Consider the following 18683-nt stretch of genomic DNA (forward strand, 5'->3'; position numbering starts at 1 on the left):
CCCACCCGCAACCAGGAAAAATTCATTGGCCAAGTTCACTCATCATGGAAAACTATAGTTAATATTTTACCATGAATGTGCCTAAAAAGGTTCTCCCCTCCACACCCCGGTCATGCAGGAAGGAAACTAACCACAATCCCTGGCTTACTTTACATCTAAACAAGGAATTGTGATTTGTTTTGTGCCGACAAACTATGCTGTGTAAGGCAAGAACAAATTGTGGTTTGTTGGCAGTAAAACAAACCATGATCCCTGGCTAGCTTCCCAGAGTGAGCAGGGAGAAACAGAAGGGAATAAAGCAGATGCAATTTCACACATGCATTTGGTTGACCAAAAGGATGAATTAAATGCTATATAATCTTAATTAGAGAAGGAAAAAGAGTGGACTGTTAAAAAATATTAAGGTGTGAAGCAGTAATCTTATAATGTGAGATATTCTTATGCTTCTTTTCAAAACAGGGAACTATTCAAACTACAGCAGATGGATGTTGTGAGACCTGTGAGTATTTTTGTGTGTGACATTTTATGAATGAAAATGAAGGTGCTTTTATAGTGGCCCAGTTTGCATGTAACACTAAGCCAAATAATGAAACTGCAATGGAACACCAATAAAAATCCATTTCGTAAGGGGTTCCCTTATATTAATTATCCTGCCCAATGCCATTTCCACCCCTTATAAAAGTTGTGACAAATGATAAGTGATGCCTAACAATTCTAGCTATTCTCTGAGAGAAAGGCAAACCCGCCATCCCATGGGAGAAAAAATCCTTTCTGGCCCTCTCAACCAGTGACTGCATACAGCCTCATTGGGAGCTCTTACCAGAGAGTGGGTGGGTTGGGTGAAGTCTGCAAGGGAGGGGATCCAAAGGGCTGGCACCAAGCCAGGCCAAGGTGCTGTCAATCTGTGAGATCTTATGGGATCTCACACAAACCTAGCACTCTCACAAGATTCAGTGGGATTCCCCTCTCCTTCACTGGGGCCAGTTGCACAAACCCTGCAACCAAGTTCACGGGCACAGCCACACCCAGAACTTTGTTTATGGAATTTCCTAACATCCATTAACCATGATGTCAAGGATCATGGGGTGGTATTCAATGCTAGTCCTACTCAGAGTACACACATTGAAGTTAACAGACATGACTAACTCAGGCTCATTAATTTAGTGGGTCTACTCTGAGTAGGGGTGAAGTTCGCTGCATGGTGCCAATCCGCATGCATTTCAATAGTCTGTCGTTTCTTTAGCAGTCTGTCCTTTTTTTGTTTCTGCTTTTTCTGGTGCTTGCCGATTTGATCTGCTGCATGCGTTTTTAGGTGATTCGATCCACAGGTTTTTTTGGGGGGTTGCAAAAAGTACATAATTGTTTTCGTAGATACTTATGTAAATGACAGCATTCCACGTAGTTTTTTGGCGGCAGAGAAAAACATTGCCTAATTTTTTAGCAGCTGCCATGAATGAATGATCAGATCACAGTGTTCCACATGTTTTTTTGGCGGTGGGCAAAACACTGCATAATTTTTGGTCACTGACATGAATGATCATAGTGTTCCACATGGTTTTTTTTGTTTTTCTCAGTCACACAGTCACACACACACATTTAGCACAGAGAGAGTGAGAGTGAGAGAGCGAGAACCCTTGGTTAACTCAGGACAGCTGCAATGAAAGAGGGGCAGGGGCGGGGCAAGGCAGGTAGCGTGGGTCAGTCTCATCATCATCATGTTTCCCACGCAAGAGATTCAGAATGCTCTAGATATCTTTGAAAAACATGACATTGCAGGATGATTTGACAATTAATGTTGAAGATATATATAGCTATTTTTTTGCATTATATTGCAATAACAATTTTTTTTGTAATATATAATGGACAAATGGAAATCCTGTGGTTGACACATCTTAATTACAAAAAAATATGTAAATTAGGGGGAGGATTTAAAAAAAAATATTCTTGCCGATTGCAGTTGCGGCTGCAAAATCCGTGCTGATTACAGCCACAGCCTGCCGCAAGAGATCAGTGCTGCTCCGAAGGGATAGCAAACTAGCAAATTCAGTTGGGATCCGGTACCAGGTTTGATTTTGTTAGATATTCTCCCCCATCCCTAACACTGAGTCAGACAGTTGAATACAACCCATAAGCATCTATGCATTTGGGGACCTTTGGGATATCTTGTGAGTTACAATGTAGTGTCTGAACTGGACTTAAGGTAATTACATTTGAAATGATTGTTAAAACTGGTGTTCAGTTCAAAGCTTGTTGTTCCTTATAGTTTTAGTTCATATTAGATAAAGTTAATTGGGGGATTTTTTTTTTCATTTTCAGGTACTCTCTTGTCCCATAATTGTAAAATGAATCTGAAGAGACAATTCATTGATTATAAGAATTGTAAATCAGCTGTTCCTATCAATATTCCTTCCTGTGAAGGATCTTGCAACACGTACTCTGTGTAAGTAAAAGATTGCTCCGCCTGCCTCCATCAACTTGACTTCTAAAGCATAGCATTATCAGACACAACTTTCAGATACTACTTTTTGTGCCCCTTCCATACTTTTTTCTGGAACGGAAATACATTAGCAGCCTGGAGTATGAAAGTACAACAAATTTTTCTACCACCATCCTCTGCAAAATAGCAAAGAATGATTAGCACTTGAGTCAATGAGGAAGGTCATTCCTGGTCAAAGAAAATCATAACTGATTCACATGACCCTGACCTTGTAACAAGAAGGTCAATTTCATCTTTGCCAACTTTGCATGCATGGTTACACATGCAGAGATGCAATCTTTCAATATTTTATTATTCTACAACAAGGTTTATTATGAAAGAAAGTTTCATGGTGATGCGCAATGTGGACATACACACGCTAGAAAACAGAGTGAACCAATAGCATGATTGCTTCAGTATGTGCCCAAAGTCTCTATGGATCAGCGTGTCTGTAATGTTGCTGTGAGTCCAGGATGACACAAATTGACTATTAATCAAATTAAAGACTAATTTTTGATAGAAAGATATAAATCAGTGCCCAGTGTAATGGGGCAGGTGTCATGGGGCAGGAGCTGTCCTCTCAACACCAGCTTTGCTGCAGCTTATCTGGACAAGGATGGGGCAGGGCAGGGGACATAAAAATATGTGGACCTAAACAAGTGATAATTATATAGAAGTGAATCAAGATGAGAAGAAAATCATATTCATGTGGTTTCTTATCCTTAGGCAAGATGTGATTATTGTATTATTAGGATCTCAGCTGTCTCAACAAAGGCTCAGAGCAATGAAGACTTCTGGAGAACAGGGACTTAAAAAGTATGAGGATCTGATATGTGGGGAAGGGGGAAGGGGATCGAGAAACGTGGATGTTGTTTTGAGCAATGCAATCAATTAACTGGAAATTCTAATGAAGTACATCAGAATTTGTTTTCCCAGTGGAAAGCAGTGGTATCACACTATTTATTTCCCAAGGAGATTAAAATACAAGCGTTGCATCAGAAAAACCAGGGACAAAGAGCTCTCTGATAAATCAGCAGTCTAGATTTCATTTGTGTAGATTTCATTCATCACATGATGTTCAGAGCAGTTTTCATATTAATAATAAGAAAAAGTACAATAATGGTCGGTTGCAAAGTGGGACTAATAAATATTAGTATTCAAACATCTGAAGAATAAAGAAATTTGGGGCACATCTTTTCAATGTAAGGGTGAAGAAGAGGCAGAGATCTAGAGGAAGCAAGTTCTTCACTGAGAGGTCTTCAGCAAGTTCTTTTGATAGCCTGTTAATTTAGGGCACTGCAGTAGGATCCCAAAGAGTAGGTGATGTCTAAACAGTACCAACAACCATCAGGTTAATCAAAAGCAGACTTGTGGTGAATGTAGCCAAGACTTCTCATGATCAAACTGTCACATTGCAGAAAAGCATTGAGTGTTGTGATCTACATGGGTATTTTATGAATCACCTGGTTTCTGGATTACATCTTCCAGCAGAACCAGCCAACATAGCTTTGTCAGCTGGGGCTAATGTGAGGTATATCCAAAATATCTGGAAGGTGCCACGTTGGCCAAGACTGGACTATACCACTGGTATCTCTTGCTGCTTTTAGTGTAAAAGGAAATATCAGGGATCATCTACACAGGGTTTTACTGTGTGTCTGGTGCTACTTGCATCCCCTTTTAATTTGCATGGTTCACATGACGTTACTGACAAACAGAAGCTACCACACAGTTTCCCCCTGTAAGTCCATACCGTATCTCTAGGGCTTGCAGACGCTTTGAGCCGATGCTTTTAGGTGGGTGTGTTAATTGTTCCCCTCTCCATGCCCACTCCCTCCTCCTTCCTTCTTTCATTTCCTGTGGGCTGATGAGAAACGTCCGCTTTTCTCTCCCATTCTGCAAGCTTCTTTTATGTTGCTGCAAACAGTGCCTTAATTTTCTTCCCCACCCCAACTTGTGCACAAAAGCATAACACTGCTCAAACAAAGATTTGTATTTCATCTGTATTGTACCAATGAAAATACAAATAATTGCACTTCTGGGTTGTTTTTTAAAATGAAACTTACTGGTAGTACAAACTGAGTATACTCAGTTGCCAGGTAAACAGAGGGAGTGGAAATGTTAAAGTAGAGGGTGTGGTCTTTAGGAAACTGCATGATTGATGCTTCCTCTCAAGTGTGACTAGAAAACACTGTGTTTGCAGCTGGCATCGATCCCTTACTATAGACGGTGCAAACAGAAAAAGGAGGTAAAAACAGCATCTTTAGCACGAAGTTATGCTCCCATGTGGATAAGCCCTCAATCAAAATGTTTCACCTGTGCTTCCTCCCTCAGGTATTCCTTTGTCACGCACAAAATGAAGCACGAATGTACCTGTTGCCATGCTACAAAATACCATGAAGTGAGGGTGGATCTGATTTGCAGTAAAAGGAAGCAAATAAAATACTCATATCTGCACGTAGATGAGTGCAGCTGCGTGGAGACCACATGCCCAACATAAACCCATGAACCGAATAATCATTCAGATAAAAACATTTCAGCAACATCTTTGGTTTGTGGCTCTCTTTATTTGAATGATTTGTCAAAAAATGCTTTAAACAACTGTGAGCATTTGTTGTCTATGGGCGTACATGCATCTCTATTTTTGTTCATGTAATGTGGGATGTTTCTTCTTCTAGTTACTCCAGAAAATTGGACAACTAACAACAACAAAAACCCTGCTGTGCCTTGAACTTCCAAGTTCTCTTGCTTTTTGTTGCAATAAACTTACCTAGACCATCTACAATATCTGCTCATCTCTTTAATACCCAAAGACTTTACAGATAAGAATTACAGTAGGGTCCCACTCATACGGCGGGTTAAATTCCAGACCCCCACTGTAAAGCGAAAACCACTGTAAAGAGGAACCCATTGAATAGAATGGTGCGTGATGCCCGAAAACCATCGTAAAAGCGGAACAAGCGCCGTATGAGTGGGGCTTTACTCTAATTACATCTAACTGAGACCTCTGTATTAGCGAATCGCTGTAAAGCGGGGCCCTACTGTAGTAGTATAAATATGCCCAATGTTAACATACAGTGTTAAAATTTTTGCAAGAGTATCAATTATCAAAGAGTATTAATTCTTACATGAGAAGAGCTTTAAAGTGAAAGTCAGAAAAATGTTTTCTAGTTGTAAAAGTGTAAAATTCTGGAGCTGTAGTGATTAAGGTGTTGGACTACAACCTGGGAGACCAGGGTTCAAATCCCCACATAGCCACTGGGTGACCTTGGGCCAGTCACTGCCTCTTAGCCTCATGAAAACCCTATTCATCGGGTTGCCATAAGTTGGAATCGACTTGGAGGCAGTACATTTATTTAGGAACAAAGAACCTTGATTGTGTTCAAGATAGGAGCTGGATACATTTACAAAAGATGGTAGCCCTATTTATGCGTTATTAGAAATGGGGTTAAACAGTTTGTGTAAGGGCATCATGCACCACCCTCAGTGTCTCTGTCCTGACTGGCTCTACTGACCGTCACACATTCTGCACAAAGGTTTGATGGGTGCTTCTTACTGCATTCGGCTAAATACACCAAGAAGCTTCCCCATGAATGGGAATGAGGACAGAAGTTCATTAGTGGAGCTGGTAGAATGCTGAATGTGCATGAAGGCTGGAATTTATGCCCAGAGGGACAAGGATGTTGAGTTTGGGGCGGCCAACTTCTGTGGCCTCTACATGAATTGTTTAGTGCCACTTCTACTAACTCCTAAAGAGCCTGTTGTGTGATTTCTTTTCAGTAGTCTGATCCATTATAATCTTCATATTTTCCCCTCTCTGCATTACTTCCTCCTCTGGGACATATTTGGGACACAATCAGAGCCAAATAGTTTAATAGCAGTACCTAGCATTTATTTCAAATGACTGAGTAGATGTTTCCCTTATACTCAAAACTCTAATAGGTATATTTGGTTGGGAAGAAATCTTCCTCTGGTTTAGCTTGGCCAATCACACTGGGCATTTGGTTGGGGAGGGGCTTCTCCTGCAAAGTAGAGCCTGGCTGGACTGCTGACGTTATTTGCTCTACAATCAGATTTTTTCTCTTTGTAACATGCTGTGGTCCAGATCGGATAGTTCTTGCCTTTGCCATAGTCTATATTAGAAAGCCAAAATATAGCGATATCTTATTAGGGTAGCACCGTGCAAAATGTAAGGCTATACTGTGGGAAATAATTTGGATATGATACCTTTTAATTCAAAGGTCACTACGACTGCATGAAACGTCTAGGTTATACTGCACTCCAAAACAGTTCCTTCTGCTGAGGAAAGACTTCTTTTCCTGTATTGCAAGTCCAAAAATAAAAGTGCCATCGGCAGGTTTCCTGTAATTTCCTACACACTGTAAACAGCAGACTAACACCCACTGGGAACTCAGGGAGCCTTGTGGTTTATGTCTTGCTTTGCATTCCAGCCTGGCTAGAAAGGCTCAACTGCCAAAGGCAGCTGTGAAAGTTTCTTCCAGAGACTTTGGTTACAACTGGAAGAGTACCATCATGCTTCTGCTTCAAGTGAGCTATCCATCATGCTGCTGCTCTAGACTGGGTTACTCTGATAGTAACTGGAGGCTTGGATTAAAGCAGACCCTTCATTTTGTGATCAGTGCCTAAGTTAATGGTCTCCCATCTCAGATGGCTCATTGTTGTGGTGATCAGAATGTAAGCAGAGTACTCCTGGAATGGGACTGAGAATCCACCTAGTCCGGCATCCTGCCCCCAACACTGGCTAGCCAGATGTAGACAGGAAGTTCACAAGCAGTGCATGAAGGCAACAGCCCTCATCAAGTTTACCCGCATGAAATAATATTGAGGCCTATTGCCTGTCTCTGAACAAGGAAGTTCTTACTATCTTATAGACATTGATAGACCTATTATCTGTGAATTTTTCTAATCCCCCTTTAAAACCTATCTAGGAATATACCTGGGTCTACCTAGTCCAGCATCCTGTTTCCCACAGTGGCCAACCAGATGGAGCTTGGGAAACCCACAAGCAGAACATAATGGCAAAAGTGCTCTACCACTGTTGATCCCCCAACAACTAACAATTCTGAGACATTCTGCCTCTGATCCTGGAGGTAGCCTATAGCCACCATAGCTGATATTAATTGGCATTAGCCCAATTGTCTATTAATTGGTCCAACCCTCATAAGAACATAAAAAATGGCTAAACTGGCAGTTATCATTACATCATGAGACAAAAAAAATTAATAATGTATTATGCAAAGTACTTCTTTTTCATGTCCTGAGCATGTTGGCTATACTAGACAACAGTGATTAGATTAGGGATGAGAACCATTGACTGGTGCTGGTTCAAAAGTATTCTGTCGACCTAACAGGCTAGCATCAATTCGAGTTCATTCTTTGTCCACTAAGCGTGCTTTTACTGATTTTTTTTTTCACTCAGAAAAAATATTTTGAAGGAAATATCAATATTTTGAATGAAATATTGATATTTTAAAAAGAAATATAGACAAATTATCATTCTTATAATCAACACTTATAAAGACAGATTTTTTTTTAAAAAAGTTGTCATGGAAATTCGCTACATTAAAATCCAATCCTCAGCAATTGAGAATAAGCGAATTAATGGAATATTCAGTACCAAATCCAAATTGGATGGAACTAACACATTCCTAGCTTAGATGGATGATCAGTCTGACCTGGTATAATGCAGCATCCTATATTCTCTCGTGGTCAGGTAGGTAAAATCAGTATGAGTGTCACTGGCTCAGTCTTTGGCATGCAGCATCAGCATGAGGTCACAGTGCCCAGGCAGGAAGCATCAGCCTGAGGTTACAATGGCCAGACTCTCTCCTTTAGCCAGACAGCATCAACGCAGGGGCACATTGGTCAGTCTCTCTCATTGAAGCAGTGGCGGCGGCGACAGCAGCAGCAGCAGCAGCATTTATTGTTATTATTACTTTTATTATTGTTAGTGTCAGGCCTGGAGCCAGCAGGCAGCCAAGCCAGGCACTGGCTGAGGGGCTCTGTAGCTCAGAAGGGCCCCGAGGGTCTTCTCCTTAGTCTGGGAAGGTGGATCTCCCACTCTGCAACCCACACCAGCGCTTTCTAGGAAACATCCACCTATGTAGGTGGCATGGGCTTAAATAGGCTCACTCACCCCACCTTCCTCTCACATTGCTGTGTCAGTGAACTAGTGTGCTGCACATGCCTGCCATCACCCAAGATGGTGAAGGGGGTATACCTAAGGGGTTGACAACTGGCAGGCAGACAGGCACCCTAGGCAGGCTCCTACTCATAGCAAATACCCCAGTGTGTCCTAACACCAAAAGTGAAGTGACAGTGAAGGTGGGAGCAGGAACGTTGACAGGGCCCTGGGCAATAACTGCCAGAAAATAATTCAGTAGGGGAGACAAACTGGCAGGCTGTTGGCAGACAAAAGCATAGCAGACAAGTGATATTACTAGGGATGCTTGAAGAACTGACCTGATCTGCACCTCCTGAACTAATTATGGACTGGGACAAAGTTATCCAACTTATCCTTTGGGTTTTGCAAAACTGAGAGCTGTCTTTTTTTTATCTCCTTCTGGTTCTGCAGCTAATAATTGCTCCAAGTGATTAGAAAGCCAGGCTGCTGTTGTGTTCAACAAACACCCCTGGGAGCAAAGGGAAGTGGTGGCATGCACTGTGATATTGCAAAGAAGAAGAAAGGTCGCTGCTCCCATCACAGTACATTTAAACTGTGGAATTCACTCTCACAATATGTAGTGATGGCCCCAACTTGGATGGCTTTAAAAGAGGCTTAGATAAGATTCATGTACCATCTGTGTACCATCTCCAGTATCAAAGGCAGTATGCCACTGAATACCAGTTGCTAGTAAGAACAAGTGGGCTGTTGTGCTCAGGTCTTGTTTGTGGGCTCCCTGTGGACATCTGGTTGATACTGGATGCTGGACCTGATGGCCCTTTGGCTTGATCCAACAGGGCTCTTTTTATTTCCATCAGCTGATTGGGATTTCGTAAAAGAGCTGCAAATTGTTTGTTATTTAATATACAATTATTGTATTTTTTACTTCCAGGGAGAGGTGTATGTGGGATTTTCTGCCTCGGTTACCAAAAACAACTTGGCTATCCTTGGGGTAATAAGCATCCCAAGGGTCAACCCAGTGGAGGGGGCCTTTGCTGTTCCACTTCATGCAGCAAAATGTTTAAGACTGGCCCTTTTAATTGATACTGATCAATATTTTATGGTTTTATTCCTGGTATTTTTACATTTGCTCTGCATGCAGTGAAACAATGTTAGGCTACCCTGATGTCTTTGGATGTAGGGTGGACTAAAAATATTCTGAAATAAATAAAAATGTATTACCTGTTGTACACCCCCCTCCCCTAAGTGGCAACTTACTGTGATAGAAGTCCAGATGTGGTATACCCCTTCCCAGACCAAGCAGTCATTAATGTGTTCCTCTCCACTGCAATGAAGGTCATAGGATATGAACCCCACATTGTCATGTGTCCTGGTTGGAGTGGTGAGGTGCCAGAGGCAGCTGATCCCTTTAACAAAGCCTGTCCTGCATGCAGTTCCCTCCACCCTTCCTCAGAAGCAGAGAAGATGTGCCAGCAGCATGGGTGCTTATACACCAGTTGTCTATCCTTCCTAACACATGCCTTAGCTCCTGGATTCAGTGGTGGTCTTGGGATCTGTCCTAGTTGACTTTCAGGAGATCCCAGCAGAAAGAGACCCCAAATGCAAATTTGTCCTTATATACCTTGAATCTGACCCTTCTCCTGAACAGGTGAGCCATTTGGGGACATGCTTGCACTTACTGTGAAGTGGAGCAGCTGTGCCAGAAGTATTTTGGGAGTGGGTAGGGATGTACATGGACTGGGGCTGCCCACAAGGACAAGGAAGTGGATGAATCTCTTGTGTGGCTCACTAACATTGAAGCCTAACATCACACCAGGTGCCTCCAGACCAATATTTTGCAGGAGGAATTCAAGCACATACTAGAACTTTAGGTTTGGGAAATTAAAGTGAATTAAAGTGCTCTGTTGTCCTAGTGCACCAAATCCACTTTAAAAAACAAATAAACCAAGCAGGCCTTTTGCAGTTTGGAAAGTGACAGAGAAGTACATTGGGAAGTGTTGGATGAATGAATGATTAACAGAAATATGTGCAAACACCCCATAAGCAAAGCTAGATGAATGGATGTTAAGTGTTGTATTACCATCTTGAAAACAAGTCAGAATGAATACTCAATAAAGACCAGACATAGTCTAAACCACTGCATAAACTCTGTGCAAGCATATCAGGATGAATGCTGAATAAACAGTTTATCTGGAGGAGCTGATCTTCACATCTTCTCCTATGAATCCCAACCTCAGCACAAGGCTGTCATCATGACATTGCCAGAGTTGTTGCCACATCCAGTGCTAGTGCCATAAACTATGGTAATGGCTATGAGAATGTGTAGTGTCACCACACAAAAGTTTATGGATACTGCAAATTTATGTTCCAAACTATTTAAAACAAAAAATATTATGGCAAGTTAAAGACTAACAAATGTTATTATGGCACAAGCTTTCATGGACTAGATGCATCTTATGAAGTGGACTCTAGTTCATGAAAGTTTATACCATGATAGAATCATAGAATCATAGAGTTGGAAGGGGCCTATAAGACCATCGTGTCCAACCCCCTGATCAATACGGGAATCCAAGTTAAAGCGTACCTGACAGGTGGCTGTTCAGTTGCCTCTTGAATGCCTGCAGTATCCTTCCTAGGTAATTGGTTCCATTGTCTTATGGCTCTAGCAGGAAGTTTTCCCTGCTTTATTTGTAACTTGAGCCCATTATTCTGTGTCCTGCATTCTGGGATGATTGAGAAGAGATTGTGGCCCTCCTCTGTGTGACAACCTTTCAAGTACTTAAAGAGTGCTATCATGGACTTATCTATACTGTGGTTTACTGTGAATTTGGTGCTACTCACACCTCCTTTTAATTTGCATTGTTCACATAATGTTACATAATGTTAAGTTATCACACAGTTTCCCCCCTGTAAATCCATACTAACCCAATCCTCTAATACAAAAAGTGGAGGAAAAAAAGTTTCCACTCTGTTCTTCTAGTGGTTCCAGATGCATTGCTCCGATTCTTTTTGGTGGGAGGGTGAATCGTCACTCCCTGTTACTCCCCTTTCTCCGCCCACTATCCCTCCTGTGAATTCCATTTTATTTCCTGTGGTTTATCCACCAACTTTCGGTAGCTGTGCTCAGAAGATCAACTCCATTATTTATTATTTAATTATTTAATTAATTAATTTATATCCCGCCCTTCCTCTCAGCAGGAGCCCAGGGCAGTAAACAGAAGCAGTAAAAACACTTTAAAACATCATAAAAACAGACCTTAAAATACATTAAAACAAAACAACTTAAAACATTCTTTAAAAAAGCTTTAAAAACATCTTAAATAAAAAGGGTTTAAAAACATATTGTTTTGGGGAGGAAAGTTTGTTTTTTTTTAAAAAAAAACATTAAAAGCAATTCCAACACAGATGCAGACTGGGATATGTCAGTCCCTTGTCATTTGCGCAAATCTGTACAGGCAAAGCAATAGAATTATATGCTCTATTCATCCTGGGGTAGTTTCCACATTTGCCATCCGCTGCGAACCGATCTTCATGCTGTGAGTTTCCATGTTTGTTCCCCAACACTTGGCTTTGCTTTTTAAAAAACTGCTGCAAATATTAACATGGAACTGACTCTTTGCTGGGGGGGGGAATAAAATACTATCTAACAGGAAAGGGGAGGCAGAGGAAGAGAAAAAAGTGGGGAGAGACTGACAACCAAAGCCCATGCCTTCAGCCTCAGCAGACAAGAGGTGCCTGATCCTTTGCTTTGCTAGTGCGTAACTGACCAGGCCGGCAGGCAGGCAGGCAACCTCTGTGTATTTTGTGACTGAACACAATCTGCAGAGCCATCAACTTCACCACAAGGATCACCCTCTGCAGCCTAAACAAACTGAAGATACTGTGAGGCTGATGGCTCTGAATCGTAAATACAAAGAAACAACAATAATGTCCATTCAACTTCAGTATTAATTGTGATTTCTTTCCCAGGTTGCATTGTGGCTTTTAGTTGGAGGAGGGGTCAAGGTATAATCTGTGCATGCCCAGTTTCCTAGTAATTGGAGGGAGTATAAATACAAAATCAGAGGAAGGATCCATGAGGAAAAAGCGTATTTGAAGAAGCAGCTATTGTTTCCAGGCCCCTGATCATCTTTGTTGCCCTCCTTTGAAGGATTTTAATCTGCCAGAAGACTTTTGTTGTTTTGACTGCAACAAACTGACATGGCTACCCCTCAGGAACTATTTATAAATATCACACGAAGTATGGATATTATTTAGAGAATCTTTGTTTTCAGTCCAAAAATATGTAATTGAAAAGAGATCCAAATAATTAAATGCTATTGCCACTCTTACACCACCAGGTGTCATGCAAGACACACAAACTACACTACACAAAGATGGCAGTGCAATACCTTTGACTGGTTTGTTAGATAATTGCTTTTCCAGCAAGTGGTTTAAAAAGGTGTGCTTGTGTTGGGCTACAGGATGATTAGATGTATCTTTTAAGAGTTCTCTAGAAGGCAGAAGTTTTTTGGAAAAAGTATTTCTTTGCAGGCTGCAGGGAGAAGCTGTGCCTATCAATATTTTTATCTTCTGTGCAACTCCTCAACATATAAGAACCCCCTCTGATCTTTATCTATCACCTCCAATAGTGGATCACCAGTCATCTCAACATCCACTCAAAGATACCTATAGAGGAATATAGGGTAAATTGAGAATGGGATTTAAACATTTAGCTAGTAGAAAGTGCCTGACGTTGCTTAAGTATTATAAGAAATAAAAAATCAGTGCAGTTTTGAAATCAGTGTTTAAAATTTGTGCAGTTCTTGATTCAAAATGGCATCCAATTCTATCCAAACATACAAAAACCTGCTTGATCTCAGGAACCACAATGTAAAACTTGGTTACAATATCTTAAAGCCAGTGTGGAGAACATTTGGTTGTCCAGATGTTGCTAAACTACAACTCCCATCAGTCCCAGCAAGCATGGCCAATTGCCAGGGATGGTGGGCATTGTAGTTCAGCAACATCTGTAGGGCCAAAGGTTCCCCACACCTGTCTTAAAAGGTATCCAAATCCATAGAGAAGAGACAGAGACAAACAACTTTCCAAAATATATAGCAGATTTTGTGCTGGCTGTGTTACGAAGGAAAGCGGTGAGAGGATGATTTCTATGAGATTGGTTGGAATAATCTTTTTCTCAGCAGAGAGGCTAGGTCATAAACAGTTTCCTTGTGAAACTCTTCATTTCACTTTTGAGAATCTGGCTGACAGAGAAACTCCTCTACAGGTTACCAGGAAACCTGATCGTTTGGGTTTTTTCTCTCTCTCAATTGTATCTTTACTGGAATTATTTCTTCAGAAGAAACTGCCATTTAGAAAGTGGAATTCAAGGCAATGCCAAAGGAAGGGGGAAAACTCCCCTGCACCAGTGTCATGTTCTTGTACAGACAACAGAATTAGGACCTTTTAAGGGTCTGTACACAACATGTGGCAGAAGGGCTGCACAGTTAGCCAGTGACCTGTAATAACTGATGTCTCGATAAAGTTATTTAATAACTATAAAAGCTGATGAATGCAATCCTTGATCTTTAAAATGCATACTTCCTCATTCTCTGAATATAGGGCACATTCTTTGTTAACATAATCCATACAATCTATGGAGTCCCAACTCCTAATAACCGCTGAACAAACAACTATGTAATTCAAGAATGGTTGATTAAACCATTTCACTCATTTTCTGTTCTCTGTTGCCAGCTATCCCTCCATTCAGAATCACTACAGTCACTTGACTATTTATACTAGTAGGGGAAGGGCCAGGCTGAGGCAGGGTCTATGTATTATTGTGTGGAACCATCTCCATATGTATCCATTGTTACCACAACATATAGCAACTATTGCCTCGTGTTGGGTTCTGTCAACTTGCAGGCTGAAACATTCACACTACTTATATGAGTTAAAACATCATGAGAAGGTGTTCCCAGGGAGCCAGTGTGGTACAGTGGTGAAGGTGTTGGACTACGACTTGGGAGACCAAGGTTTGAATCCCCACACAGCCATGAAGCTCATTGGGTGACCTTGGGCCAGTCACTGCCTCTCAGCTTCAGAGGAAGGCAATGGTAAACCCCCTCTGAATACTGCTTACCATGAAAACCCTATTCGTAGGGTCGCCATAAGTCAGGATCGACTTGAAGGCAGTCCATTTCCATTTTTCAAAGGTGTTTCCACATGGCAATTATAATACAAATACCGGACCTGAGAATTTTGGACTCCTCTTTCTCTTTAGTGGTGTAAGTGGGAGTCATGCAGCATAATCCTAGTAATGCTTACTCCAAAGTAAGTCGGATTGTGTCCAGTGCCTATCACGCAGAACCAGCCCTACCGTTAAGCATGATGAGGCAGCCACTTCAGATTAGAGTCAGGGGGTAGGCAGTAGCAGTGAGGTGTTCAAGAACAGAGCTATGTGCGCTACATGACATGGCCTGCACCCCCTAAACTAGCCTATTGCTGCAGGTATGGAGGAAGATGGTAACCCATTACAAGTGCTGACAGTACCAGTATAATTGGCTTTAATGCATGAGATGGGTAGGGGGTGCCATCTTGTCCTTTAATTCAGATAGAAAAAAAAATCTTGGGCTGGCACTGCCCACACATCAGTAAATTGCTCCCAAATATTAATAATGAGGAGGACGGACACATCTTACCAGGAAGGGCATTCCACAAATGAGGATCTGCCACCAAGAAGAACCTGCCATGGGTCATCACCAACCAGGCAATATCCAGTGCTGGCACCACCAACAGGGCATCCTGCCAGTTGTAGGGCCCAAGATGGTTGATATACGGCTCAGGTCCAGGCTATCTGTCAGATCGTATCTCCCTATATGAGCCTGCCTGGGCCCTGAGATCCTCAGGAGAGACCCTTCTCTCAATCCCCACATCTACACAAGTACATTTAGTGGGGACGTGAGATAGGGCCTTTTTGATGGCTGCCTCTAGGCTCTGGAATTCCCTTCCTAGGGAGGCAAGAATGGCCCCCTCTTTGCAATCCTTCCAACGGCAGGTAAAGACTTTTTTATTCCAACAGGCCTTTGTAGCTAAAGGTTGCTAAGGTCATGGCTTGAAGAGGGTGCTGCATTGTTATAGTTTAATTGTACTATTTTAAACTGATGTGATTTATTAAGTGTATGTTTGAACGGTTTTAATATTGCAAATAGTTTAATTCTATTTATTTTAGGCTATTGTATGTTCTTAATTATATGTATTTTATCTGGAAGCCGCCTTGCAATCCAGTTTAGAAACAGGGTGGGGTACAAATAAATATAATAAATAAATAATAAATAATAATTGATACTGTGGGAGGCACTGTTTCTAAACTTGGGTTCCAAGCCATGTAGGACTCTTTATGCTAGTACTAACACCTTGAATTAGGCCTGGTAGCTCTCTGACAACCAGTGCAGCACTTTCAGGGCTGGTGACACATGGTCTCATAGGGCTGCCCCACTCATCAGCCTAGCAGCCGCATTCTTCATTTTGAGACTCACAGCTCAGTATCTCGAAGTGAATCCTCTGTCCATGGAGAGCGGCTGTGGCCTTGCATCAAGGCATAATGGGAAGGGGAGAATGAAGTGGTGGGAGGGGGAGGTCTATACTGGTCTCTGGGGAAGCTGACGCTTTATAAGTTTGTCAAGCAAGATTGTTGCCAAATGTCAATGGTGGTATCACCTTGGACATCCATTCACCCACTCCCCAGATGATGGAAGCCTGGGGGTGGAGAATGAAGCTGAGCAATGGGAATTTGGCCTTTTATTTATCCCAAGATGATGTTTATTTATTTGTTTGTTTAGTCTTCTTTTTTAAACCCATGCTTCAGCATTGCTGCTCCCAGCCTGGTTAACAAAATACTGTTAAAAATAACACAATGCTGCACTTTTACATGGCACATGCAATTATGTAAGACCGCTCTTTGAACAGAACACAGGAATCCAGAAAATTGTTGAATACACCAGCCAACTTGGGAGGCACATTCTGACCCTCACTTTGTGAGGCTCTACAAAATCCCACATGGTGAAAGAATGTACTCCTGCTGGTGTTGAGCAACTTAAAAATGTTGTAGAACATTTCATCTTCACAATATTTTCAGAGGAGAAGGTATCCATCTTTAATCTGTTCTTTATCATCTGCAGCACAAAGACAAACTGGTGGCACCAGAACAGACACATACAAAGGAAGGCCATAAATCAATCATTTCCATTAGGAAAGCACAATAATGACTTTTGTGGATTTCATCATTCTTGTATTGCACTGCCCCCCCCAATCTCCAACAAATCTTCTGAAGCACACTTTAAAAGTTAATTTTGCATTCCTTTCCTCTTCCCATGCCAGGTTTATGGGAAATCTTTATGAGCATTGAGTGACATTTGTTTAAACATTTTCCTCCATTAGGGTTGGCATATACAATGGTTTAAAGCTGCGCAAAACTATTTATGTTCAGAGAGGGCTGAGGCAAATACCAAATTGCCTTTGAACATTGTGGTGGTGCACCTGTAAAGCAAGGCTAGGCTGTTAGTGTTTTGCATTGGATTAATCCCTTCACCTTAGGTAACTATTGCCATGTTGAAAGCTAGTCCTTTACAAAATGTAGAAGTGTGACTCCTATACAGGTTTCCAATCACTCTTTCCCATTCTCCCCCACGGCCATTCAGTGTTTCCCCTTGCACAGATGAGCTCTATGCATGTGCATTGGTACATGTATAGAGCAGTTGAGCACATGAATAGTGAAGGTCATGGCCTCTGGTTGTGTTGACGTGTGGTCCGGAGGCCTCCCACATACATTCTAGGGATTCAGGAAATGTATACTCTTGTTCAGTTAGATTGGATATGAATGCTCAGGCAACATGGTCTGTCCTTCTCAGCAATAAATATATATTTTTATTTACAAGTCCTGAGCCCTTTGAGATGTTTAAAAGAAGCATACTCAGATGAAATAAAACAAAACTTATTATGTACACTAACAGTATAATTTTATACAAATTTGGTATGCAGGCTGAAGATTCCCCACTCCTGCTGTACACATTAACTCTGAAAATGTTCTCCCAGTGGGCTCTTACTGGGAGAAAGGGTGGGATATAAATCTAATACATACCTACATACCAGTGTGTTCAATAGGTAAGCATTCCTAGGCTGCAGCCTAAATAAATCACCTGGTTTAGGGGGTCAGAATAGGAAAGAAGATATATATCCCTGATAATTTTTTTTGTATTTGTATTTTAGTTTTATTTGATAATTGCTCTATAAATTGTTATTATGTTGATTAAAATAAAACCCCTTTCAGCCAACTGGCAGAAGCTGGCCTAAGCAAGTTTCAGCAGTGTTATCTCCAGAGGCAATCCCAAGTGACAAGGCTACCCCAAGGCAAACCTCGAGGAAGTGGTGCCCTTTGACTTACTCATGTTTGAGAACAAATATTTGCTTGATGTGTACCATATCCCTAACCTGATCATTTGCAATTATATCCTGAAAAGCCATTATCATGATGCTTACGCATGTTGCATGGGAGACAAGTTAAGGTTCCCATGACAACCTTCACTGTCCACCATTTGTTGCTTTTAAAGCCTCTGGCCTAATGTTTCATTAACCCAATATTCTGCATTTAGTGTCGTTTACATGTAAATGTAAAGAAGAGATAAAATTCTAGTGCCCATTTGTATTTGGGGTGAAGATCTGCAGTTTGATGTTCTATTTCCCTTGAGAAGATTGGTCAGTTGTGGAATCAGGACCTCTGCTGTGCAGTGTACTGATATAAATCTGCTTGATACCTATCACCTTGACTTTTTTTTAAAAGGATATAAATATCCTGCAGATCAAAAAATGCTGGTCAAATGAATGGTGCAAACTGGCTCAGCAACTGGAATGTGGAGACTGAAAGGAAATATGGAACCATTTGGTTTAACGTTTGAGAGTAAAATTAAAGTTAAAACCTTAAGAATACACTATCACAGAAATTAAGCACGGATAATCTTCCTGATAAATCCCAGAAACAGTTGATAGTTGTACAATAAGGTTAAGCACAATATAAACAAGACTTGT

At 41.3% G+C, this 18683-nt stretch overlaps 1 protein-coding gene across 1 annotated transcript in view; it reads left to right on the forward strand.

Moving 5' to 3' along the window:
• LOC133377977 (mucin-5B-like) overlaps positions 1–4973 on the forward strand; it is an 85522-nt gene extending 80549 nt beyond the window's left edge. The window contains 3 exon segments of the mRNA XM_061612765.1: positions 460–499; positions 2317–2440; positions 4808–4973. Of these exon segments, the coding sequence (XP_061468749.1) occupies positions 460–499; positions 2317–2440; positions 4808–4973 (330 nt within the window).
• The last annotated feature ends 13710 nt before the right edge of the window (positions 4974–18683 follow it).

Source organism: Rhineura floridana, chromosome 2 (genome assembly GCF_030035675.1).
Source record: "Rhineura floridana isolate rRhiFlo1 chromosome 2, rRhiFlo1.hap2, whole genome shotgun sequence".
Lineage (NCBI taxonomy): Eukaryota > Metazoa > Chordata > Lepidosauria > Squamata > Rhineuridae > Rhineura > Rhineura floridana.